Source organism: Phaethon lepturus, unplaced genomic scaffold (genome assembly GCF_000687285.1).
Source record: "Phaethon lepturus isolate BGI_N335 unplaced genomic scaffold, ASM68728v1 scaffold13710, whole genome shotgun sequence".
In the NCBI taxonomy this organism is placed as follows: domain Eukaryota; kingdom Metazoa; phylum Chordata; class Aves; order Phaethontiformes; family Phaethontidae; genus Phaethon; species Phaethon lepturus.
In genome coordinates, this window is record NW_010514121.1 from 5,527 (window position 1) to 32,871 (window position 27,345).

Consider the following 27,345-nt stretch of genomic DNA (forward strand, 5'->3'; position numbering starts at 1 on the left):
AAGAGAATACAGGGAACCATGTAACATATTTTATTGATTACAAATGCTGCAAGAGGCTTAAAGATACTTTTCCATGAAGTTGCATTACTCATTTTGACAGGAATACAGCTCCCTTAATATGCACTGTCAGGTCCTCTGCCATTAATTAAGAGGAAAAACTCCCTCCATGGCATGTTTTTAATTTTTCTACAGGTTTAAATAAATCTCGGGACACGACAGGTATTTGAATCTGGATTATGCCAATCTCTACCTTTAAATCTACTGGCAACTTCTTTCTTCTGCTTCCAAAAGTTGGTTAATCCAAAAGCACTCAGGATATCTGCTGTCAAGACTTGCTTCCTGTGGGTGGACTTACGAGGTCTCTCGTGATGGAGGCCTGCTTGACATGCATTCATAACTCAAGACTGTAAACCCCCTCAGGGTAATCAGAATGGTTTTGGGAGGTAGAGGGTGCCTCCAATTTTTGTACCAGTGACCTCCAAGATGACAGTACAAACCAATCCACCCCAAGCATGAAAGAATAAGGAGGAAGCATTTCTTGTAAATTTGGTTTAAAGACCTGAGGGCTAAATACCACGAGCAGTTACTGAATCGGCATGTAGTTGACAAACACTGACCACAATTACCAAAATTACCAAACTGATTACCAACAAGGTTTTAGTAAGAGAAAACTGGCAGGGTTGGTACGCCATAAACAATGCCAGGACTGTTTCCAATCTGGAAGCACAAAGCAAACTCAAGATGCATAGCATTCCTGTGAAGACAACTGTTCACCAATAAAGACTTTCATACTTGGAAATCAAAACTATAAATGCATAAGATACTTCCACAGCTAAAGGTGTAGACAGGAATTAACTTTTCCTTTCACTCTCAATTTATTTCAGATGGGTTACCACGAAGACTTGAGACATGGGCAATGAATTTTGGGATAGGGGTAAAGTCAATTACCAAGCACATACTTCAGGGGAATCAAGGCATGAATAATATTAATAAGTTATAAACACACTTGACAGCCTTTTTTCTCTCCACTTAAAAGTTAAAACTACAAAGTACCAGCTATGCATGTATATCCCAATGCTGCACGTTTATTGACTGTCACGCTCCCTCTAGAGGAAAACAGGCGACATGCATTCTTCTCTTTCAGCTCCTTTTATAAAAGATTTCCTAAACTGCACTTGAATAAAAGTGGCTAACTTTTAAAGAACAAGAATTATTTCTTCCTGCTGGGTTTATAATTTCTTTAAAGCAATAATAAGTTTGAATTTGTTCAAATATCATGGCTTTTTGCTATTTATACACTGCGCTGTAATCTGCTTTACAAGAACTGAAAATATTGTTAACTGGGAAATTCTTGCTCCCCTTTTTATTTCCTTGGAACAAAGATTCATACGTGGCAAACGTGTTACTTATGATATGTATGGTAAGAAGTATAATTACAGAATCAGCAGTGACAGTAAATTCAACAAAATTTTATACAGCGTTGTTGTCTTTCCTCTCTTCCTTAGCATCTTACTGAAACACGTTAACATTTTAACGTAAGATTAGAATGACACTTTTTATTACATTCTTTTCTCTGACTTTGGTGATTACTGCACCCCACCTTCTGAAGGTTCATGGGTCTGGCATATTCTTGCTCCAGGCCATAAATTCAGCAAAGCAGTGCCAGCAATGTGCTTACATCACTTACACACAAGCACTTTTCTGTCCCACCCATCACTGAAGATAGGTGGCTGGATCTGCAATAACTAAAACTAATTTTCACCAAAAGAAAAAAAGTGCAGGTAAGGTTTTATACATAAAACCATGATCATGCAAATAATACATAAGGCAAAAAGAATCAGAGAGTTAAAAACAAATAAGCTAATATTGTAGACAAGACTCTGGCTGGAAACCTCTCAGGCTCATTGCCTGAAAAGATCACCGAGACAGCCTAGTTTTGTGTGACAGTTTCAACAAAGACCAAGCCTGCAATCCTAAGAAAGTGTTTTCCAGTGTTTCCTACTGCGTCGCACAGCAAAGTTGACAAAAGCATGCAAAACAAGAGAGGTGCCAGGAAGAGTACCAGTTCTCTTTAGAGTATCAACCACGTAAAATGTGGTATTCAATATTACATTTAAAACTACTCCAATGGTGTCATCATCATATCTACATACAGAGAGGCATCCTTTCACAAAGTCTGCTCTGCTCAGCCGTTAACAGCAACAACTACAAAAGATAAAATACTGATCCAACTAAAGAGGAAAGCTTAAATTTCTATTCAATTTAGTTCAATTCAAGCAGGGGAAAAGAAAGAAAAGACTGCCCTTAATTGTATTTATTAATTTGATAAGAAAGAGCAATGAAGGAAAATGTAAAAAGGTTAAAGAAGGAGGAAACGAGGTACTCTGTAAAACCGCAAGTCTACTAGCTGAAGTGCAAAGACAAAATACTTTCAGCTCTGCTAGTTCAGCGACTGTTAATGTTGTGTAGATTAGTTGAAAGCAACTTAGGACCTTAGTAAACAAAGCTAGAAAAACTCCAGTTACAGCTACCCATTTTTCAAGATCTAACACTGTCTAGTCCTAGATTTGGCAAAATGGTAGTTGATTTCTTGCAACCACATCCTGATGTTCAGTCAGGCCAGGCACTGATGCGTAGATATGCTGTAGATAGACATCAAGTCTGAATTCAGAACTTCTGCATTAAAAATCCCCACCAATTCCTGCCCTGTGAGCTGGGAGAGGAAGGTCTCAGCTGTCAGCCAGCTCTGCAAACCAAACTTCTGCTGGTGATGGTCACAAACTCAAAGGATCTCCTCCTTTTGGCAGTAGAGGGCAGTACCAGACACAGTTACAAATTCACAACACTATGAGCTACAGACATAAAAACCAAGGATCTGTGTTTAGATTCTGGGGGCTTACCTTCTCTAGTGGACAGTGCGTGCTGTCTCTGAGAAACGGTAGTAAATTGGGACGATCATATTCAGCATAAAGAATGATCTGTTTCTCATGATATCGTTGGCCTTTATGGTGGTCTCTTTTGAAAAGCTTGTGCAAATACTAGGAATCAAAAAAAGAAAATCAGAACTCGAAATCACTTATACAATATTCATTCTCTACTAACAAAAATCTCCTAACTTCCTCAGGAATGTGCTAACATGTACTAAAAGGCACAGAGATTAAAACCTGATACAAAAGACTAACTACATTTTTCTGAAGTACCTTCATCACAGCAATCTCCAAGAGCTCTAGCTCTGTAAAACAGGTTTTCACAGCAACACTTAAGTAACTGTCCTTTAACCTTCAAGGAAACTACTTGATTTTGAATTTTATGGAAACCTTTGGAGAAATATGTCAAATGAAACATTTCAGTTATCTAGGTATGCTTGACCATTACAGATAACTATAGATCAAATTTTTAATGCACAAAATGTTTTAGCCAAAGCACCCTGAAGCATACATACTGTGGCAAAGCTCCCTCCTTCCTAGATGAGCATAGAAAAGCCTTGAAAATAATTATGAGGGTCACTTTTATTCAAAGAGAAGTAAGCTTCACACTTTGATACATCACTTCCATAAACTGACAGTAGCCTTTGCAAAGCTCTTGGGCTGCATGCTGCACACTTTATAGAGCTGCTTCCTATAATCAGATCTCTTAACACATAAATCCGTTCTCTACCAGTTCGACGCCCTGAGCTCTACCTGCAGAAAGTTAAACTTCCCTCCCTAATACAGCCCAAGCCAACAGTTACATGTTATATATTCCACTGACAGCACATTCAAACCGAGGAAGTGCTTTTGGAACAGCAATGTGGGGCCACAGCCTTACAGTGACATTGTAATTCTGCACAAACAAGAACAAACCTGCAGTGTATGGAAGTTATAGCTGTAGAAAGACAAGCAGTTCACTGTCTCCACAGATCAGCAAAACATGCTTCAGAGTTGCACCCAACATCCAATCCCATTTTTGTGTAGGGCAAGAGGAGGGATACAAGCAAGAAGTAATTGAGCAGAGAAGACAAGTGTCTGCAGTGCCATAAGGAGTACCTCAGGGTATGTTAACAAGTCAGCAGTACACTATCAAGTTCTCACATTTTAGAATTATTTTACTATTGTAAAAATGCCATGGCCATGTTAAAAAATGGATTAGCAGAAGTAGCTACTTTGGCTCTGATGATCTGACATTTTAGTGTCATGTGCACCTTGACAGGGTAACGACATCTGTAAAAGATGTGCCCAGCAAAGAGTTTATTCAGCTCAACTTGAAACTGACAGAATATAGAAATATTTACCACATGCTGTAGCTCAGGCCTGTTTTCTAGTTCTTCAACAACTCTGTCAATCTGAAAGAAAACAAATAAAACCCAACAGATTAGCAAGCCTGTGATGAACATCACATTTACAGGACTGAAAGAAGGACAAGTAATACAAGCAAGCACTGTACTGCCATGCCATGAACTTGTTATACTCACGGAAATTTTATCTTCATTATCCAAAAGCATGTCTACTGCTTTCTAAAGCAAAGAAAGAGAACCTAGTTAAGAAACAGGTACACACATTTTTTTCACACTCTATATAGTATTATGCTTGTTCACTGATGGGTATTGGATGGATATTGCAGACCTACTCTTTTCAGCAACAGTAATTCAGAGGGCAGTTTGCATAACATCAGCATTCCCCAACAGCACAGCGTTACAGGAGAACACATCGTGTATTCCAGAATACTTCTCCTATGTTTCCACACTAATAGCAATCTGTATTGTGCACTTATATTGCAGCTGAAGTATGCCCATTGAATCATAGGTCACAGAAGACCACTGTCAAATGATGTAGAAATACTATTTGTCCCATTGCAAAAAGGAAACTGCAGAGAGATGTCTGTATAGGGAACACACGACTCAACTTGCCTTACAACTGGATTCCTCCAGAGTCTCTGCACACTGATACCGTAACACAAGCAGACAAGATCATGTAAGCAGAGTGGCCATTGGGATTCTGGTTCTGCTTCCTCTTAGAAGAGCAAACTTTGCTTCACATTCAAAAATACAAAACCATAAATTCCTGATATGATTTACTGTATTTAATAAAAAAGAATTATACTCTTTCTTTCCCTTATGTAGTTTAGAATGGGGGCTCCATATTTTAGCTCCAGTGCTTAAACAACCACTGCACTGAAAGAGCAGACCTACTTCGTTTCTCCCCAAGGATCATACCAAAACTTATTTGTTGAGGTTTTATAGCCAGCTGGGAAGAAAGAAGATCGAATTCAGCACAAAACATATACTTATTTTTGGAATTTAAGCTAGTAACCTTGCAAACTTTCAGAAGAAAAAGAAAAAAAAATTCCTAAGTCAAAAATTTGGGTTTTTAAACCATTGAGGAGCCTTTGAGAGACAAGGTATGCTGAGGCCTGATGGGAGCCACCTGTCCTGATGGGGAAAACGCGTCTTTGCGCATAAGCTGGTGGGACTGATCAAGAGAGCTTTAAGCTAGAATCAGTGGGGGAAGAGGATACCAACAGGATTGTGGTAAGCCAATGGTTGACATGGCATCACCTGAGGGTGGCAATGCTAGTGGGAACATTTACACTGCTCCTGGGAGCACGGAGGGCTCAGGAGCGTATCTGAAATGCTTGTACATCAACGCAGGCAGTATGAGAAACAAACAGGATGAACTGGAAGCATTGGTCAGCTCCCAGAGCTATGACATCATTGGTATTAGCAAGACTTGGTGGAATCAGCACGACTGGAGTGCTGGGAGGGAGGGCTACAGGCTGTTCAGGAGGGCGAGGCAGGGCAGGCGAGGCGGAGTGTCGCACTATACATACGGGACAGGTTTGATTGTACAGCCCTTACGGTTAGGAGTGATGTGGTTGAGAGCCTCTGGGTGAAGATTAGGGGAATGGAAGACAAAGGAGATGTTGTAGTGGGTGTCTACTATTGATCATCTAGCCAGGACATAAGCACTGATGAGTTATTCTATAGGCAATTAGGAGAAATTTCTGGATTGGTAGCCCTTGTCCTTATGGGAGACTTCAACTTCCCAGACATGAAATGGGAATGTCATACTGCTGTGATGAGCAGGTCTTGGAAATTCCTGAAGTTTGCAGGAGATAATTTCTTGTCACAGGTACTCAGTGAGCCAAGTAGAAAAGACATCCTCCTAGACTTGCTATTTGTGAATAGAGAAGGACTCATGGGTGATGTGATGCTAGGTGGCTGCCTTGGCCACAGTGATCATGAAATGGTTGAGTTTAAATTTTTCAGTGTAGTAAGAAAAAAGGACAGCAGAGTTGCTACCCTACACTTCAGGAGAGCAAAAATTTAAGCTATTCAGGGAGCTACTTAGCAGAGCGTCCTGGGAATCTGCTTCTGAGGGCTTAGGAGTCCACAAGCACTGGTTAGTTTTGAAGAACCACCTTTTAGAAGCACAGGAGCAGGCAATGCCACTGTGTCCCAAGTCAAGCAAGTGGGGCAGAAGACCAGCTTGGCTGAACAGGGAATTCTTTGTGGAGCTCAAGAGGAAAAAGAAACTGTATGATCCTGGAAGCAAGGTCAGGCTTCATAGGAAGAGTACAGAGCTGTGGTTCGCGTATGCAGTGAGAAGATACAAAAGGCCAGCTCAGTTAGAACTGAAACTGGCCAGTGTTGTGTCAGATAAAAAGCCCTTCTTGTTAAAGTATGTTAACAGCAAGAGGACATCTAAAGAAAACACTGGACCAATACTTGAAGATGGTTATCTAATAGGGATGAACAAAAAGCAGAAGCATTCAATGTGTTTTTTTCCCCTCAGTCTTTAATAATACTGATAGACCCTGGGCTGCCCAGTCCCCTGAACTGGCGGACCACAACTGCGGAAACAGTGACTTTACATTTGTGGATGCTCCAATTGTCAGGGACCAGCTGTGTAAGCTGAATGTTCACAAGTCTGTGGGGCTTGATGGGATTCATCCCAGAGCTTTGAAGGAGCTAGCAGATGTTATGGCAGGACGCCTTTTAATCATCTACCAAAGGTCTTGGGAGTCTGGGGAGGTCCCTGCTGACTGGAAGCTAGCCAACGTCATTCCAATGTACGAGAAGGGCATGAGGGAAGACCCAGGAACAAACTAGACTTGTTAGTCTAACCTCAGTACCTGGAAAAATTATGGAGAAATTATACGGCACACTACTGAAAGTCATTTAAAGAATAATGCAATCATAAGGCACTGCCAACATGGGTTCACGGTTCAACGGGAAAGTTCTGTTTAATTAATTTGATATCCTTCTATCATAAGGTCACCTGCCTTATGGTGGTGGATGAAGAGAAGGCAGTGGATGTATTTCCTCTGGGTTTTAGTAAGGCTTTTGATACTGTCCCTTACAGCATCCTTCTGGACAAGCTGTCCAGCTGTGAGATGAGCAGGTACATGGTGCACTGGGTGAAGAACTGGCTGAATGGCAGGGCTCAAAGGGTTGCAGTGAATGGAGCCACATGCGGCTGGCAACCAGTCACCAGTGGTGTTAATCAGGGTTCAATTCTGGGGCCAGTCCTGTTCAATAAATTTATCGATGATGTGGATGCAGGAGTTGAATACACCGTTAGTAAGCTTGGCAATGATACTAAACTGGGAGGTGCTGTTGACTCTCTCAAGGGACAAGAGGCTTTGGAGAAGGATCTGGATAGATTTGAGCATTGGGCTATGATTAACAGGATGAAATTTAACAAGTCAAAATGGCAGATTCTGCACCTAGGACAGAGTAACGCTGAGCACAAGTATAAGTTGGGAGAGGAGTGGATAGAGAGCAGCCTTTCAGAAAGGGATCTGGGTGTGCTGGTTGACAGGAGGCTCAACAGGAGTCAGCAGTGTGCCCTGACAGACAAGAGGGCAACCCGCATCCTGGGGATATCAATCACTGCATAACCAGCCGGTCAAAAGAGGTGGTTATCCAGCTAAATTTAGCAAAAAATGCACAAAAAGTAGAGAAAGAGGTGCTAAGCTCTTCTCCCTGGTATCCAGTGATAGGACACATGGGAACACCTCAAAGCTGCATCCATCAGGGAAGGCTTAGTCTGGACATTAGGAAGCATTTATTTAAAGGAAGATTGGTCAAACATTGATGTTACTAGAGAGGTGTTTGATACCCCAAGCCTGTCAGTGTTTAAGAGGCATTTCGACAATGCCCTTTAATAACATGCTTTAAAATGGTCAGCCCTGAACTGGTCAGGCAGCTGGACTAGATGGTCATTGTAGGTCCCTTCCAACTGAAATAGTCTATCCTATTCTATTAGTTAACTGCAATGAAAGGAAAGTGGCAAGTACATTTAGCATATGCCTCAAAAAAATTCACTGCCTCCTTTCTTTGGCTAGTTATAGCATTATTTGATTAGAAATACAGAAAGAATATCATGGTGAAACTCTACTTGAGAATCAACAATCATCTTGGATTCATCACTCTTCTCACTCAGTGATACTCAAATGGAAATACAAAGAAAAAAAAAATCATCCTTGGGTCAGTTACTTTGCAGTCTAGGCAAACATATTCTTCCTTACCTCAGAATGTATCCAGACACAGCAACCACACTCTGCCTCAAAACTACGTTTAGCTCATTTATTTTTAATCTGTTAAAATATCTCTAGTGGAAAGTGAATATAAAATCATTAAGATAACATACCTCTGAATCAAAATCCATGAGCAGAACAATTTTGTCTCTGATAGAACTGAAAAGATTGTGCTTGTGGATCAACTGGAAGACATCTTTATGCCTCAGAGTTAGGTAAATTTCTAGGGCTCTGCCATAGCGCTGGTCATAAGTATACCTGATTAAAAAAACGTTATGATACAGTGACCTTACATATCCAAGTGTAGGAAAATTACCTAGGAGGGAAAATATAAATGTACTCTAGGATGTAACGTTTGTTAGGATGCTACTTGATTTGATGAATACCTAAATAGTTGCTGTGATTCACTTTTGTTAAAAGTCAGCCACCCCATTTGTGTTCTGACCTGTGGTTCTCTGCATTTTCATTTTCCCGTTTTCAAACCACAGGGGAAGCCACAAACTAACCGGAACTCTCTTCAGCAGTAAAAAACATTGCTCTCTTAAAACTGGGACAGACTGTAACATAGCAATAGACAGTATCTCTGCTTTCTTCAAAGCAGCAGTATGAAAAGAACTTCACATGGGAATCAGGCTGAGAAAACCAAAGAGCTTTACCCCTGTATGATGCAGCCTAGAACCAGATCAGTTTTGGCACATTTTCCCGTCACATTTTCCCAGCCATGCAGTAAACCTAAATATACTACTTTTGAAATAGTGGGGAAAAAACACTCTTATTTTCCTGTAGGTAATTCTGAAATGTACACTTCACAAAAGAGGCTTCCTCTGACAGTGTAAAGAGAAATGCTAGCTATTTGCTTTGGAAAGAGAAGTAGCAAATCCAATCCTACACTAAATTCTTTGCTTTCATACTCAGCATACACTTTATAAGGAAGGGAAAAGAATTGCTAAGCTGTGCAATCAGCAGAGTGGAGAGCACAGAAAGCAGATATTCTGCAGATTGCCGCAAAGCAGATACTTCTGTTAAGAGACTTGAGCAAATATTTTTCAACTGTAGTACACTATTTCAAGCTTACTTTTTGTAATAGGAGTTTAAAATTGTACTCACAATTCTGCAAGTGTTCGTAGCAAAGTCCTGTTCTGTGGGTCTTTCTTCAGGTGATCCACTACAGCTTGAACTATGATTGTGTTGTTGTAGAGATCTCCAGGCCACTCTTTTACCAGGGTTGCAAACCCCTAAAAGTATAAGAGAGAGTAAAAGAAATCGAAAAAAGGGCCTAAGGAACATTTTTGAACATCAAAGCTTCAGCTAAGCCTCTGAGATGATACCTGCTGTGCTTCACCTCTAAGCCACTTTTGCGTGCCCACAGATGTGCACAGTGCAGAACACAGATTTTCCTTCTTAGGGCAATGTTATTAAGGTTCATGAAGCTGGGTCTCTTTCAGGTGCTGTATGCTTTGTGCAGCACCTAACCACTTGTGCTACATTAACCAAACTAAAAGTAATAGTATTTGTAATAAGTAACCGATCTCACAGTATTTGGGTGCTCTGAAGAGCATTCTACTTATTCTTTTAAAATCTAAACCAAAATTAATCTTTTTAATCTTTTTGTTATTGTTAAATTGTCCGTTCAAAAATCTGTTTCTATACAACAGAGAATTTGCTATCAGAATTCCACTTCACTGAGGGTGTTTTGCTGGCAACAGCTATTACATGTGGACACATCAGGCTGCAGTACCTCATAGTCACTCTCCAAAAACTCATGTAGGACCATTTCGTAGATCAGAGGTTTCAAAACTGGATCCCGTCTGGGCAAGTAACGACTAATTGCCTATAGGAACAAAGAGAACAAAGTGTCAGAAAGGGAATGACATGTAACATCCTGGTACACTGATGACAGAAAAAAGAATTGTTGTGAAACAAAAAAACAAAGCTAAGTGAAAAACATGTATCTTGGTAAACACCGGAAGTGCTGTATATTCATATTTGTAAGCAATATCCTAAAGTTATTTACTTTAGGATTGCACACATTGGAATTCTATTACTTATCCAAAAGAATTTTCATTAGAAAGATAATGGTAAGATACTAGTTAGAATGGGAGTATCATTCATTGCACTTACAGAAGTCTGGGTATTTACTGCCTGTCATTTAGAAAATAAAACCCACAAAAGACCCCTCAGAAGAAGAAAGTTTTCAAAATCCATTGTTGGACTTACACCTTGTAAAAAGGTATAAGCATTCATTAGCTGAGAAATGGGTATTTTGATTTATGACTTACTATAAGATCACTACATTTTATGAAGAGTTCTGTTTTGCCATCTATTTTTACATACCCAAATGAAAATTAATTTGAGAATACATGTCTCCATGGAAAGGGTGAAGGTGTAATGATCTGTTGCTCTATAGGAGGTGTTAAGGAAATACTGCCATTCTCCAATGGCAATATTCTGGCAGGCAGGAAAGGAGAACCTGCCGGAATGAATCGGCTCATACCAGAGGCCAAGGTTATTACCACCTGCCAAAATAAACCCTACTGCTACCAGCTGTGTTGGGACTTTGGGGCTCAAGGCCCAACACTGATGAAATTCGTCTGAACACTCAGAGATGTTGCCCGTTGCCCACTAACGGCCCATGGTGCAGTAGTATTTTGTTACTGAAGTTGTTTGAACAAAGAAGTAACATCTCACTACATCATTTTTTTTTTGCCATTTTACAGAGAGCAATGACTATTCACAACAAATTCTGGTATTTAAATCAAAATAATTGTCTAAGTTACATATTTCATTAAAGTCTTCCATCTGTAGGTGAAAAAGGGGGTGGAAATAAAAGACCAATTCAAAAAACATTGTTAATGTCTTTGCAAAAATTAAAAGTTCATTGCTCACAGGAGACCTCTTCTCTCCCCACGCTGTTTGAGCTTGGCCAGTCCTTAAAATGTAGTGTGCTGCCAACATCAGCTCCCACCATCTGTCACAGAATTAACAGCTAACTCAGGGCACGGTCTTGCCAGCTGCCCTGGGGAATCATATTCCTGACCCCCTCAAAAAAATCCTCTTCCAACCATAAAGCAAGCAAGCTGGATATCAGCTGGAGACTTGAAGGCAGAGGACATTCTCCAATGGCTGCTTTCATACCTGCTTTTTACCTTCCTGCCACCTCCTAAATGAACAGCCTTGCCTGACAGGCTTTGCCGCAACTCTTGGCTGTGGGTCGGCCGCACAGTGAGCTGCAGAGCGGCGCAGCTGCCTCGCGGCATGGGGGCCAGGCTGCCTCGGGAAGGAAATCTCTCCTGCCCCAAGTCCCACTGCTTTGAAGGAAAGGCACAACCACCTCCTGCAGTTTGGCCCTATTCTCGGCAAAGACTGAGAGGCATCCAAGTTATTTTTAAGCCTAGGCACAAAGGTCAGCTAAGACCTGTGCTGGAGGCTACAAACTCTTTCTATTTTATTTTTAAGCAGTAGTTAAGGAGTGAGGTCAGACAAAAAAGCTCCAGAATCAGGATGCCTTTGTATCAATTCCTGAACCACATGGTGAGAGTTACTTTAAATAAAAAAAATAATACTATACACAGTAGTATTTTCTTGCTTTGTTTCTTCTTAACACCTGCTTTCAGGCTTTTGATCAACAGGTATAAGGACAGGGTATACACAAGAAAGCCCATAATAGAAGTCGACATAAGATAGCCTAAAACATCTCACCAATAAACCCAAACCACAATTATTTATTCCTCACAGAATACCTAGGAGATGAAAGAGGCTGTCTGGATAATGCTGCTCTATGCTGTGTCAGGTGAGTCTTTCATGTGTCCTCTAACCAATGTTTTGGTCATTAAAGCATTGCTGCCACTAGCTGACCATCCTGCACCCCTGCTGAAAGTCACTGCTGTCACAGCAGAGTCAACAGAGAATGGAGCATATCCCTCATGCCACAATGGCCAGCACTCACAGAGTTTGGCACCTTCTTTCAAATCCACCTTCCTCAGCTGTTTGAGCTGAGACATTGGATTTTACACTGAAGGGACTCAGGATCAAGCACATAACTCCATCAAGCCACTGCTGCTGGAAGAGGAGAGGAGCAGCTCATTGCCCTAACACAGTTTGCTAGAGGACATTGACTGAAGACACAAGACGTCAAGGTAACAAAACACAGCGTCTGGTAGCCAAATAGGGCCTTTACTACGAAACACTCAAAAACCTCCTAAACCCACAAGCAAACAAAGACGACACGCACCCCACTGACTTTGACATTGGGGTATCACTAATTAGTCCCTCTGCAGCAAAGAAAGTTCAAGCTTTTAGTTTCACTGTCATCTTCGTTATTAGCAAATCACGTTATACTGGAAAGATCAGATCTCAGGCAACCACTTATACGCAGTGCAAAGTCTTGAAGAAAATTCCCTTTCGAAATACACTTTGTCTCCAAATCTCAGAGTCTTCTCATCAAGGCTTAAAGCCATTATAGCCCAGTTACACTATTATCGTGTTTAACACCTGCTGGTTGGGTAAATAGGTAAAAGTTCCAAATAGCATACAAGACACCCCAAGCATTTCAAGAACCACTTCATTTAGATCTGGCTTCAGTTAGTTCATCCTTTATGATATTCACGTATCTTTAGGAACTTGGGACAAGTTTTATGCAACTGAAATAGTAAAATAAAAAAAGGTATCCTCTAGAACCAGAACTTGAAGCTGAATAATGTAACGGTCTGCATCTTATGTTTTTCTAAGTCCACTTTCAAGGGGCTGAAAACAACCAACTGTTTAGAAAGGCAGTAATTTAGCAGAGATGTTTTTGCAACAAACTGACAAATATTTTTGTATTTTACAGTCTGTTGGATGACATAAGTGGAGACAAGAAAAACATCCATTCCAGACACCTGCATCTAAAAACCAAAATAAACCCAAAAGGACTAAGAAGCACTGTATGAAAATTTCACTCGTACCTGCACTCAGGTCCTTTATTGGATTGAAATAAAGAGACAGAAACATGAGTTTTCATCTTTCAAGGTGACAAAGAGTGCGCTGAAACACTAAGAACTCATACAAAAGGCAAGGCTGTTCTCACACTGGCATGGCTCTAAAACAAAAGCCAGACATTTCTGAAAACCATAATACTGAAACACTTTCACTCTTTGAACAGAATTAAACAGCTCAAAACCAGCAAGGGACTGCATGCTGTGAGAGCTTAATAATACGTCCTTTTTGGCTCATTGAGTTTGAATAGGAAGACATAAAATTCAGAAATAAATGTACATGTGTTACCAAAGCAAGTGTGCATAATGCTTTCTATTGGTTTGGCAGCAGCAGTGCTATAGCCTTATGTCCTGAGCAATTTATTAACTGAGAATCTTACATTAAACGTATACCGTTATGGTAGCTGGCTTGCAACCAGGGAAAACACAAGATAGGGCAGACTGCTCCTCTTTCTTGCCACCATTTACAGCACACAGCATAGGTTTTCTCCGTTGCTTTGCAATTTATCTATTCTTTGACACTTAAAGCTGTGGCTCCGTTGCAAGGAACCAGGATTTTCAGGAAAGGCTGGCAGCCGCAGAGGCTATTTTCCTTAAGAGTTGGGGTAGGATTTTTCAGGACATACTGGAAGGGAGTGAAAAGTAACCGGGAAAGATGTATTTAACTGTGAGCATCCTTGAAAGTAAAGGCCTTGGGGTTATTTGTAGGCTGTCAACAAGTTAAAAATAGGTAGCCGAGTACCTGGATGTGCTATGCCTCCAACCCCGTTTTGAGCCTTGTTAAACATATACACATCAATCTGAATGACAACTATACAACTAGAGATCTGGTGCAGGAATTTCGAGGGCAGAGTATATCCTGCTACCACACTAGTGCCATTAAATGGGATCTATTAGATACTTATTCAAAACATGCAGGAAATACAGCACGCCAATTACTTGAGTTCAGAGATGCAAATTAACTTACCTTAAGCTGACCTATTTCTTTAAACTTGTAAACTTCAAATTCCCAGAGCTCTGTGTTTTTGCCAAGAATTTTCTGGCACTTTCTGGAAGGAAGATGAAAGGGGAGAAAACAAAAGTAGGTACACAGAATAACACAAATGTGACAGCATTACTATAACGATCCCTTTCTCTTTTCTTCTCCCTATCAAGACACTTTCAAAGGTCACTTATTTTGGCAACAGTTGCTTCAAGCAGAGTATGCCAGGTACTCCTCCTTTCAGATCTTACAATTTCTTTGCATCCAAGAGGACGTGATTGCTTACTATGCATTCACCCTTACTGATTAGGGCCATATTAGCTTTATGAGTGTTTTTTTAAATCTCAGCTGAGTAAAATGGAGCACTTAAAAAGATATGCTTACACATCCATATACCTGAAAACAGAAATCTTACGTACTTCCTGATTCTTACTTTAGATACCCAAATTTGACGTTCTTGTTTACACCCATGTAACCACAATTTATTTTCTGACGGTCTTACTTGTAATGACACACTAATAAACTTATGATTATCAACATCCACAGAAAAACCTCAATTTTGAATATCTAGTGTGACTGGAAAAAAAAAAGGCTTACTTTCAAAAATACATATGTCTCAATTCTAATTAAACTTTAGAAAGATTACAGTAACTTTTGGGTCAAGAAAGGCAAGGCAATAGCAGGTACAGTAACACATTTGTATGTTTTGAATCTTCAGAAACTCCAGAACACACAGAAAAATCAACATCACAAAATACTTCAGAATCAGTAATTTGCGTTCGCTTTTTCTGCACACAGATACACTTTAGCCAGCAAAGAAAATCTTTAATATGTTACCGAGCAGCCAGGTCATACTCTCCTTTCTCCACAAGGTGATTTATATAAGCTAAGCCAATGTCCTAAAGGGAATAAAAATAATGAATTAGTTCTAAAGTTTGGAAGTGAAATGCTTGACTACCACAATAACCATCATTCCAACTGCATGCACCGTCACTAGGTCAAGCACCAGGCCCTAAGTGGATACCTTCAATCCTCCTTTAGATGTAGGGCCCACAGACCAGTCAACACAAAATACTTGCCTAGATCACTCACAGGTTCAAATTAAGATGCTCTTTTAAATAATTCTCAGAATGACATTGACACTGGAAAGACTGTGCCACCTATACATATTAAGGATTGTTCAAAACATAGCAGATCAGTCAGTGCCTGCATTAGTTATCACAAAAGTAAAACCACCAGCCATTGTAGGCTTTGTCAACACAAAGTTTGCAGGGGGAAAAACACTAAGAATATAACCTAGTGCTGCTCCATAAGGTAAAGGAATTACCGACAATTTAGCAAGATCGTTACATTTTATTACATACTAAATTCCCCTCTCAAGCATTTATCACATAGGGCAGTTGTAAAATTATTCGGGTAGGCATTTAATATATTAAAATTTTGGTGAAACAATTATACTTTGTAATGTAATCCCAATGCTGGTGTCAAGGTCAATGCAGCCCAGTGTACCCACTGCATAACTTAAGAATCACATAACTAAAAGCATATTTTTTCCAGCAAAAAAGAGGGTTGTACAATGAAAGGGGAAAAAAACAGTTCTTGCTTCTTATAGAAAAAAACATTTGTGTCTTCTGAGATACAACATAAAATTTTTTTGTCAAAATCAAGGACAGTATTGAGTGGAATAGAATATGCACTGAGGTACCTAACAATTTAAATTGTTCAATCTACTACAAAGTTTAAAAAAAAAAATAAATTCATGCACATAAACCAGATTTTAGGATTTGATTCCACTGTAGGAACCACCTTTGTACTTTCAACTTCATCATTATCAAGAATGGGGATCTGTGGCAGTCTCTTTCTCCTGTGGGCCAGCTCCCCAGTGAGCAGAGAAGACAGTATAAGGAAAGGCGTTATGCGTCTGTGGTTGTTTAGGACCGTTACATTGTGCTGAAGAGGTGCAGAGGGGCAGTGATCATTACTGCAACCTAAAATATACCCAGGACCCCCAGACCTGTCAGGTGGTGTGAGTGTAGTATCATTGGTCTGATTGCTACTGGACAGTGAGAGCATGAGTTGTTTTAAATCCTTGAGGTCAACATTTTTTCCCCTCAACACATTCCATGGGTTTTGCGTTAGAGACCAAACACTCAACAGATCTGCTTGTATATACCCCCACTGAATTTAATCCTAGCAGAGCAAATTTTTGCAAACCATCTTTTTGCAAGGGTCACAGAGTGGCTAAATCATACAAACTCTGTGATAGGTGATGGCATGCCATCAGGCCTTGATTCAACTTCTGGATTACACAAAAAGAACAGAATTTTTAAGACATACAGATATACAGTGTGCATATTATAGCAGTAATCTGGCTAAAAATTAAACACATTTTCTAACACTTTGTACTTAAAATAAGCTTCCATTTAAAGAAGCAGCAGTATTAATGAAATACCAATGTGTTCACACTGAGGTCAAGCTAAACAAACTAAAAAAAGAGCTAAAATTAGCAACGCTTTTGTGGCTATTACATTATCCCCCCACTTTTATCTTAAACATCGACACCCTTTGTTGCTCTGTGAAGGGACTATGAACACGGGAAATAACTATAAAGGAGAAAGGAGCTTAACTATGTAAAATAATGAGAATTGCAAAGCAACATGAGAGCGCTAGATGTGAAACTGCAACTGAATTTCAATAGCATTTAAAAGGTCTTCCAATTGTACCTTTTAAACTCCTGCCAAAACCCTGTCACATGTACAAGGTAAAAGTTAAAGAGAAATGTGTCACCCCCCTCTCAATCTCTAATGTTGTAATACTGTGTGTTACTTGAAACAGCAGCAAATTTAATACAAAAGTAAAAGCAAACAAAAACCCCATCAGAAATCAGAAACGTGCAATTCTCTTCTTTTTAATGTCAATAGCACCTTAATAAAATCCAGATCCTTTCATGTTTCACACACTAACATTCCTGTTCTGCAGCTGAAACCAGGAAATCGAATGCTAGTTGGAGTATGCCTAACAGCTATTGTCTGGTGCAATACAGAACAGGGAATGTGTTTGTAGCATCTCATAGTGTTCTAAAAGATATCAGATATTTTGTTTTGAAACGAAGTTTTGAGACTTACCAAAATCTTGTGCTTTTTTATGGTTTTCTGACTTATCTCAGCTGCCATCAAAGCTTCCTATGTTCAAAAAGTAGAAAAACAGAGATACTAGCCAACTATACAAACTTTCAATACAGAAAGCTCTAGAACTACATAAATCAACTATTTTTCAGAGCAGGGTGTCTGAAGCGCTAGAATTTTTAATGCCATGGTTGGATGAACAGCTTTGAATTCATACTCAAACAAAAGCAGTCAGCCAAAGAGAAAACTACTTTTGTTTCCATCTGGGTTCACTCCACATTACTATATTAGGATCAAATCGCAAGATTACAATGAAACGGACAATGCAATCGCACTGAATCATTTTCAAATGAGAGCCCTTCACTACCAAAACCTTTGAAAAAAATCATCAGGAAATGGGGTGAGGGAAGGCTACCTTGCACCACCCCTACCCAAAAGTCTTCTCCAATCAAACTGATTTATATTTAAGCGTCTTTTGCTATTCTTCTACTTCTTTCAAATGTACAGAAACAAAGCTGGCACTTTTACAAACAAAATGAAACCTTTAACATACATCATAATACACAAGCTATCTACTACCTTGAATGGCTTTCACAAAGGCACATGCACAGCTGTCACTTGCAAATTACTGGAGTCTTCAGGGACCAAATGCTGTGATTTACATAAACTGCAAAATTCCACTCATCATAAGAGTTTGCTATTCAGATGCAAAAGCATCCACAAGGATTTAAACAAATCTGCGTGAGGAATATCATGATTGCATTAACAAAAGGAATACGTGTTGAATGGCTTTCCCACATCTTTTTTCTTATAATGGGCATCCAACAAATAACATGTAAATAAGCATTTGCAAGTTCCTTTATGCATCATTACAAGTGTTCTAAGTTACTAACTGCAGGACATCAGAATCCAGAACACTGGGTGCATGTTAATATTGTCTGTAAGAATTTATTATTATTGTTTTAGGTGTTTAGATATACATGCTTAAACACAACAATATTTAGTCATCAAATACAGCTGCTTTTTCCCAAGGGAGGTGTATACCCTTGTTTTTTAATATATTGACTCTGGTTTTTTGTGAGTAACACTACTTTTAGCACCAATAATTACAGTTTAAGCCCGTATTATTTTGCTTTTAAAAGCTTCAACACTGAAGGTAAGTAACGCAGAGCAACACACAGCACCCTAACACAACCTTTTCATTCCATAGTGGCAGTGATATAGAATGGGAAAAATCTAATATGCCCCCCCCAGTCCATTTACCTTCCCTCTTTAGTTGGGATAGATCTATCACAATATCCACGTACCTCATTAGTTAACTGGTCTGCTTCTTTAAAGCCAAACCCCATCTTTAATAACTTTCAGTGACAGCTAATATATAAAACATTTCATATCTGATGCTGAGAGCAGTATTCACAGCAACTAATTCAGCTGCCTCACTTGGGTGCCATTTAGATGAGTTGTTTCAGTAGGAAGACTCTCTCTCCAGAGAGATGGTGAGATGTATAGTCAACTCCTACCCTTTACAAGCACTTAGTCAATGACTGTAGGAACAGAAACTATCCCATCCAAATGATCTAGCGAAGTTCATCATCCCACCCCAACTTCCAAACGAGGAAAGCTTGAAGGAAAGAACGTTGTAAAAATTACTTCGTATTTCTTCTTTTCAAGAAGCCAGTCAATGTGGTCATCTTGGTCCCGCTCTTTAGCCACAACAACATCTCTTGGGCTGATGATATAAAAAAGTGATTCACCTTCCGAATACTCTGCAAATGCATATACAGTTTTATTATTATTGTATTTTCCTTAAGCAAAGTCCTGCTTTTTAGTATACCCTTGAGGGGAATTTAAAAAGAAGAGATGCAAGGGAGACAGCAAGGCTAGTCCTGCAGAACATGCTTGTTTGGGAAGCTGTATTCTCCAATAAATTAAAACTGGTTTAAATGGCAAAATAGCTTTCAAAAAAAAAAAATCACTACAGCTTATTGCAAATTCTGATTCATCCACTATGTGTAAACTTTATGATGGTTTAGAACACATTATTATACTTTTAGAGGACTATTACACTACATAGCCGGCAATAAACCTATCCTCCCCATCAAGGTCAAGGCCATCAAAAGCATAAATGATAGATGCCATAACCCCTGGGGACACAGCACATCATTACAGCAATGCATTTGCAATGCTGTAAGTTAAGGTGATATGTATAATGCATTTGCTTATACCATAAGCCTTTATTTTTGAGTAAGCTCAAAGTAAAAATGTACTTAAAGGTAAAATCAGAGGATGACTGTTCAGAATAGTTACTAATTCCACAGAACCCATGAAGAAACACCATCAATATTTTGTAGGTACAGGAAAGAAAACCATCCCCCATCCTTTATCTGTATCTATACAGGCATACAAATACACTCCTGAACTGATAAGCAATCCGTAAAATAATGCTTGTTTTAAAGCCATCCAAAAAATTTAGATTTGTCAGATTAACTAGAATATTCATTACCATAAAAGTACAACTGTGGGCATCAATGTTCTGCTTAGGGACAGTTATAAAGAAATTTCAATTCTACTGATAGCAGCAGAGATGTTTTGGAGATTAGGAGGAGATATACTATATTTCTAGTGGCTTAAGGGCATTGATGTACACAAAGAGGCCTGCCAAGCCTATGATTTGAAGCATGCTGCCAGAGAAGATGCTTAAAAATCAGATTAATGGATTTTAAAAGCCAGAAGGAATGTTTCTGTATAACAGAGGCTATATAATCTTCACCAAGGAATTCTGCCGCAGCTTTGCCATGCATCTTTCTGAACTGCAACACATATATTAGAAAACCATCCCATCTTATTTAAAAGACTGATATATATTGTGCCAGGCCTTAATCTCCCTGAGTGTTACATAATTAAACCTATCTTCTAGGCTGAACTTGCCAAACTCCAGTTTCTATTCATTACATTTTACCATTATAAAATATCTGTTATACACTGACAGCTTTGTCAGCACAGGGAAGCTAAAATATCAGTGAGCCCCTTTTAAGCTGATCCAGGTGCATGTTACTGTTGAAATGACATTTATTCCATCTTTGGCTCTAAAGCAGCTTTTCCAGACACTGTATCACTCATTTCACTACTCCTGAAGCCCTTTGTGTCCAAAGAAACAGAAGAGCTCCAACAGATCACATGTTGAATACATCTCCACCAAAGATACTGCCTTCCACAATACTGGACATTACATGAGATCTATATTTCTGCCCTCCCCAGTATGTCTGACTTAATAGATGGCATTACAAATCATGATGTTTAGATATGCACATTTGTTTCTTGTGGATTTTCACTTTACACTTCAGTGTCATCAGCAGTTATAGACAGTTATTCAAGGCGATGACATAAAAATGAAAAAGGAGGCTGAGTCCTCCCAAATCAAGTCTTTTTTAACCAAATTATGAAAACAAAATAAAACAATATTAAGAACACCTACCTAAATGATAATCTCTACACTCATTTTCCTGAAATCCTCGTACTGTTAGTGCATCAGAAGAGATCTCTTCACAGGACTCAGGTAGGGGTTGTACAATATCCAGTCTAGGCCTTGCACAACACTCCACTTCCTAAAAAAATGCAGATACCTTAGTTGCATTCTAAACAATTTACCTTAGCAATGTTAACTAATGGTCACCTATAAACAAGGATGAAATTTCAACAACTGCAAATATTCCCAAAGGTCCAGTACTTTGCACTGGGCACTCAGTTGTGAACCACACAAGTTGCAAAGTTGTGCTCCACAGAGTAGCTGTAATCGCCTCTGAAATGCAAAGGAAAGTTATTCCTACTCTTGGCTTGCTTCCCTTGAACAGACCAGCACACAGAGAAGGAAGTTTAGACAAGACAGAGGTCTAACACTTCCCCGGAGTTTGCTCACTATTTTTCTGCTCTCGGTCACAGACGTTTTGAGGGCTATCACAGATGATCATCAACCACTGCATCCAACAAGCAACAGAACAATTTAAGACACATTCTCAGCTGGGCTCAGGCCCTGAAAGACAGCACTGTATGAATCAATGATATTCTGGTACTAAGATGAACTTGATTTTTTTTTAGCTGGTGTTTAAGTTTGCACTTCTAAGTGTCCAGCAGCAGCAGGGAAAAAATTAATCTGAGAATAATCTAAAACCCTTGCTGTGCTGATGATTTTAGAGTAACATGAGCTTTCAAGAGCAATGTAGGTGTTTATGGTAAGATTACATGAATTTGCATCTTCTATCCAAGGCAAACCGCTGCCTTCAACTAGCTGTGTTTTTAATTAAGTCAAGGTCCAAGACAATACCTTATTTTCTACTTCTGGCTGTAAGTTATACCAAAATACCTAATGAAAGAGTGAGGAGACATGCAAGGTGGATTTACACAGCCCTAGCCTACGCACTGGCAGCAGCACCACTCGGGTCTTTTCTCAATTTAACTGTTCCAGTGCAAGTAAAATAAAAACAAAAAAATAAAATATCAAAGTTCAATTCTGACACAACTTGTAACAAGTAGGAAGCTGTCATTTGAAAGCTGGGAAATTAAGCATAGGAAGAACAGTGCTCCTCACAACAGAACAGCATTTGAAGTGAGCAGCACTTCTGCTCCAAGCTCGGGCACCTCAGGCTCCATGGAGCCAAGACACTAACAGAGGGGCTCCCACCACACCAGGGCACAGACAAGGAGAGAAGGAGAGTACTTTTGTTTCCTTGCTAGACTTACCCAGAGAACTGAGAAGTTATCAAAGTCCAGCATTTGGAGTTTGTTTAAAAGGCTAATTAAAAGCAAATACATGAAAAAATCTCTTTCCTACATCCTATTACCATTATATCACCTGAAATTCTCTTTTCATCTTTCCTTCCCGAAGCACTTAGAATGACTTTAACCTTTATTGGTCACTACCTCCTTTATACAAGCTGCTTTCCCATGCTACTACTTCATTAACAGCAGCTTCCCCATTTCCTTGCTCCCTAGACATTTCAACACACCTTTTCCTCCCTCTTCCTTATCCCATTTGTTTGCCTCCTTTTCTTTCACTGACTCTCCCGCACTAGAGGACTACTGCACTGGCTCTCTTGGGAAACACTTGCTGTGACATTGTTTTTCTCCTTAATATAAATAAAGAAATAATAATCTGACATCCTGCAGCAGAGCTAGAAGCTAACCCTATTGATTTCAGCAGGCTCAAGCTTTTGTTTGAACCTACAGCATTTCATTGCCTAGCAACTTGTGCACCCAGTTGCTTAAGGTTACTATGGAGATGGCTGTTCTAATGCAGACGTGCTATCAAAGAGATGATCAAGAGCATCTGCCATTCTCACACCACAACTTCAAGGATTTCCTCCACTGCCTCGCCTTTTATTTGGCAATATGAAATAAACGTCGGAGACAGACGTGGCACTCGCCCGCGCACAGTAGAAACGGCTGACATGAATTCTAATTTCTACCTATCTACACATGTATCTGGGCATACACAACTAAAGGTCTCAGAAGCAAGGGAGGCAATGATGCCACCCGCTCGCAATCATGCATCCCACCCCCGCCACAGTGGCACTTATTGCTTGAGTTGATCAACTTCACTACTCTCATTTCTTCCAAGATGCAGTGTCAGCAAGCCTCTCATGGCAAAAAAAGATTCTTCATTTCTTCTGGTGCAGAAATAGCAGAAAGAAGGAGAGAAAAAGACAGAGGGGAAAAAAAGGAAGGAAAAGGAAAGAGAAGGACTATCTAGAGAACTTCTCTGCCTCCTGCAAGAAATAAAGGAACCCAAACAGGACTTCTGAAAGGTAAGTACACTCGTCTTCAACATCACCTCCACTGACCTTATTTTGGAGGTCAGAGAAGTTTCAAGCATTGTTCATTACTAGGGGACTACAAATTTTTTCACAGATAATCAGATTTGCGTGACTAGTTTAAGGCCCGACTCACAGGGCAGTTTAATGCTGTGAAGAAATTCTAGTGTAAATACAATTACCGTTTTTTCGGAAATCTCCTTTACATATGAAAGTATAACAAGCTGGTCGCAGAGAGGCGCAAGTCCACTGATATAAAATTCAGTGTCGAACTGGAAAACTGAAATACAGGAAAGACAACAGACTTACATAAATGAACGTGTATTAATTACTCCCCAAGCAAAACACCCAACTGATTTTCAGTGGCAATCAACAGTATGCAGTAGCACTTCAGAGAAATGAAGACTCAATACATGTAACAAACCTACAGACTTCCCAGCTGGATCAGCAAGATGAAAAATTACATTTAACACATTAAATTCCATTGAAGCTTGCAAGAAGAAATGTTTGTGCTCCAGGACATGCTAGAGATGAAATGTTTGAAATGAATGGTCAGCCTGATTTTCAGTCATCACATTGAAAAAAAGGAAGCAAAACCAAAACCAAACTCAGTAAAACAGGCAATAAATCAAACATCTTCATTGGTTTGCATATTTGCAGCAAGTCATGAGACTGTAAGAGAATCACACCTGCTACACTTCTTGGCATGTTATATGAAAACACAAAGATCACAGTTTATTTATCGTCATTTTAAACATCACAGGAAGATTTATAGATACCCTCATGACAAAGAAAACATATGGTTAAATAGTCCCTTGTTCTTAAAACTGAACATGTAATTTCCTAAAATTTGTTTTAACATTGAGATGGCTACATGATGACTTGAGGAAGAGAAAGAAAGAGAGCTGAACTGTATTTACAAAAGGGCTCATTAAAGCAGACCTCTGCCACAGAAATAGCTGTTTTGTTTCATTCTTCTGTATTTACAGTGGATTCAACAACTGGGAGGCCCTTTTTGTGGTGTCCTCTCTCACGGGGCCCAGAACAGGAATCATCCAAGTGGTTATGTTAGAAAAAAAAACTTATACCTATAAGCTTTTACAAAAATGTCAGATGCATCACCATTTTCTCACAAAACATGGTTTTAGGAGAATCTAAGTGCAAGTAGAAAAAAACCTGTTTCCTTGCTGACTGCTTAGCACACTACATTACTAAGATCTACTGTTTACTAAAATAGTTACTATGTTAGCAAAGCAAACGGAAAATGCAGCATAATGACACCAAAAATAAAGCTAATTTGCTTTAGCTAAGGTAATAAGAAGGAGCAGGAGAAATAATAATCCTCCTTCTAAAGGAGAATAAAATACTGTCAAGTAAAGTACAGATTTGACACCTGTCTCTCAATGAATAAGCAAATACTATTTTTCTCTTAATGACTGCTGACACTTTGACATCACTGGGGGACCAAAGCATGGCACAAGGGTAGAGCACTCAATCTACTCTAGGAGAGAACAGGTTCACATTTGTAATCCTGTACATAATTATTTTGTTCTAGCCTGCAAGACTGATGAGATTACTTTGACTGTGTCACATGTTGCTCTGAGTGATGATTTTAAACAAACCATGTCAGGAACATATACATATCTTATTCCCAGTTTACAATTTAGTATTTGGCATTTTAAAAGAAAAAACAAAGTCAAATCCATAATGTTGGCGAGAAGGACAAGCAAAGAAATTTTATTTCAGCTTTAAAAAGCAGTAAGAGAAGGGTTTCAAAGGCATATAAAATATTGTGGTTTGAATTCGAAGAGAAAAACATCATGGTGAACAGTACATTTACAAAGATTGTGGGGACAGTTTCAAAAAAAACACGTATGTTTCTTTGACTTTGACTGGAACTTCAGTTCCTTTCCCAGTGAAAATGTTTGTAACATCCACATAATGGTGTATTTAGGGTCAAGCAGTAGTACTGTTCTGCAAGACAAAAATAAACAAACAAATAAAAATCACCACTTCAACTTTTGTTTTTAAATAGTTTAGTCTCCTTGGTTTCACTTTCAGCTTTCTCTAAGCTCATCCTCCTCAAGAGGCCTTATTGAAACACAAAGCTCTAGCTCTGCTGCTACAGCCTTGAACAAAGAATAGCTGGCATAGACAGTGCTTCTTGACCTGATGAAAACCTTTGATGCAGCTAATCAAAAAAGTCTCACTGAAAAAAAATTGTAGAAGTTATAGCTGCACAGAAGACTAACAGGTTAATTTGACTTACTCTCTGGACACTTTTTTGTGATCAAAGGGAAAAAAAAGTCCAACACAGAGGCATTGCAGAAATGCTATTAATTTGAAAAGGATCCAAAATAATTAAAACAAAGGTAGTATCGAAGTAAATGGGAATGATCGAGGTATGGCCACGTGTCATACATGTTTATGCCTGTCGTAAGAGAAGACAGAAGATATGCTGATAGTGGATCTACTCTATGTTCAGCTGTCAAACAAATTATCAGGAAGCAAAAAGAAGAAACCTGCAAATAATTTTTTTGTTGTTTATTAAACAAAATGTATTAAATAGAAATACACCACACTACAGAAATGAAACAATATATGCTACATTATTTACCCAAACTCTATAAAGCAACTTTCTTTGGAATTCAATGATCCACACACATGTGGTGGACTGAAACTAAAAGAAGTCTGTTTCGTCTAATCAAATCTCAAAAAACAGCCCCTGCTTTTCCACTGCAGATTTATAGAGTGAAATTCTGCTTACAGTCTGAGGTTTTTGCGACTGATTTCAAATGGGGCCAAGGTTTCAACATTGTCTTTTGGGAAAGTAAGCAGGAAGCTGAACTAGCACACAAAGAATTAACATGAAACTTAATGTGTGGAGAAAAAGAAGGATGTTCTGGGGTTTGTTTTCTTTTTAATTCCATTTGATACATGAAAGAAATGGAAAAGCCAACACACAAGTTAATTTTTAGGTAGCCCACTCATCTATGAACAGCAGCAGAGCCACAAAGCACCATTAACCATCCCAGCTCACCTAGAACTCTGGTGCACTGTTAACTGCTTCAGTGCTAACAGTTAGCCACCACAGAGTGCCACTACACATTCCCAAATTACCTTTTATCCAGCTACTCCAGGTACATCTGCAAAATTTGCGGTCATTGCTGTGGGCCACAGTACAGCACACCCTTACGTGTTCACAAGATGGTATCTCCACCACCAATGCTTCTACTGAACTAGGTTATTTATGCAAAACAGATTACAATACAAAATGCCATGTTTTGATTACCTATGATCATGTGCAAGAAGGTGCATTCAATATAAAATATAAAAAGACCTTTTTTTCTTTTTTCCACAGTATGTGCATTAAGTTCCAGTTAGAGGACCGGAAAAGGTCCCGCAGAAGTGTCCCTTATGCTATCTTTAGATGTATAGAAACAAAACACAAAGCATAAACATATATACATAATATATTTTTACTGAAATAAAAGAATATTATTACTTTTAGGTGTACAATATAATCTTTGAAGAAATTACAAATCTCATATTTTTAACATTCATATTTTGCTCTGAAAATCTTCATATATGAACACCTGGTTTCTATCTCCCATAAGACTCCACAACAGCCTTAATATAATTCAAATTTCCAGGGCAGACCTACCTCTGACTAAAAGCCTAAGCAGAAAGGTCAGGATGTGCCCAGTTAAAGAAATGTCAGGTGCAACTCCAAAGGCACTGTAAACTTCTGGGGAGGAGCAGTGAAGTAACCCACATCGAGATCCTTTATTTGGGCTTGCATATCCTTAGAAGTCCCTGCAAATTTTCTATCCAGACTACTATATGTGAAATCAAGCAACTATTTACCTAATTATGTACAAATTGCTATGGCATTTTAATGGACTATCTTTTTCCTTGAATTTCAGTAGGAAGAGCAGTAG

The 27,345-nt window shown here is 39.1% G+C and overlaps 1 protein-coding gene across 1 annotated transcript in view; it reads right to left on the minus strand.

Annotated features, from left to right (window-relative positions):
* VPS41 (vacuolar protein sorting 41 homolog (S. cerevisiae)) overlaps positions 1 to 27,345 on the minus strand; it is a gene marked incomplete at its 3' end in the record, with an annotated part of 95,024 nt that overhangs the window by 2,993 nt on the left and 64,686 nt on the right. The window contains exons 10-21 of the mRNA XM_010292089.1: positions 23,587 to 23,684; positions 21,073 to 21,202; positions 19,248 to 19,363; positions 17,598 to 17,654; positions 15,310 to 15,371; positions 14,458 to 14,539; positions 10,256 to 10,348; positions 9,625 to 9,752; positions 8,631 to 8,775; positions 4,451 to 4,492; positions 4,271 to 4,321; positions 2,901 to 3,038 (exon numbers count right to left, since the gene is read on the minus strand). Coding sequence (XP_010290391.1) covers positions 2,901 to 3,038; positions 4,271 to 4,321; positions 4,451 to 4,492; positions 8,631 to 8,775; positions 9,625 to 9,752; positions 10,256 to 10,348; positions 14,458 to 14,539; positions 15,310 to 15,371; positions 17,598 to 17,654; positions 19,248 to 19,363; positions 21,073 to 21,202; positions 23,587 to 23,684 — 1,142 coding nt within the window. The remainder of the gene's footprint in view (positions 1 to 2,900; positions 3,039 to 4,270; positions 4,322 to 4,450; positions 4,493 to 8,630; positions 8,776 to 9,624; positions 9,753 to 10,255; positions 10,349 to 14,457; positions 14,540 to 15,309; positions 15,372 to 17,597; positions 17,655 to 19,247; positions 19,364 to 21,072; positions 21,203 to 23,586; positions 23,685 to 27,345) is intronic.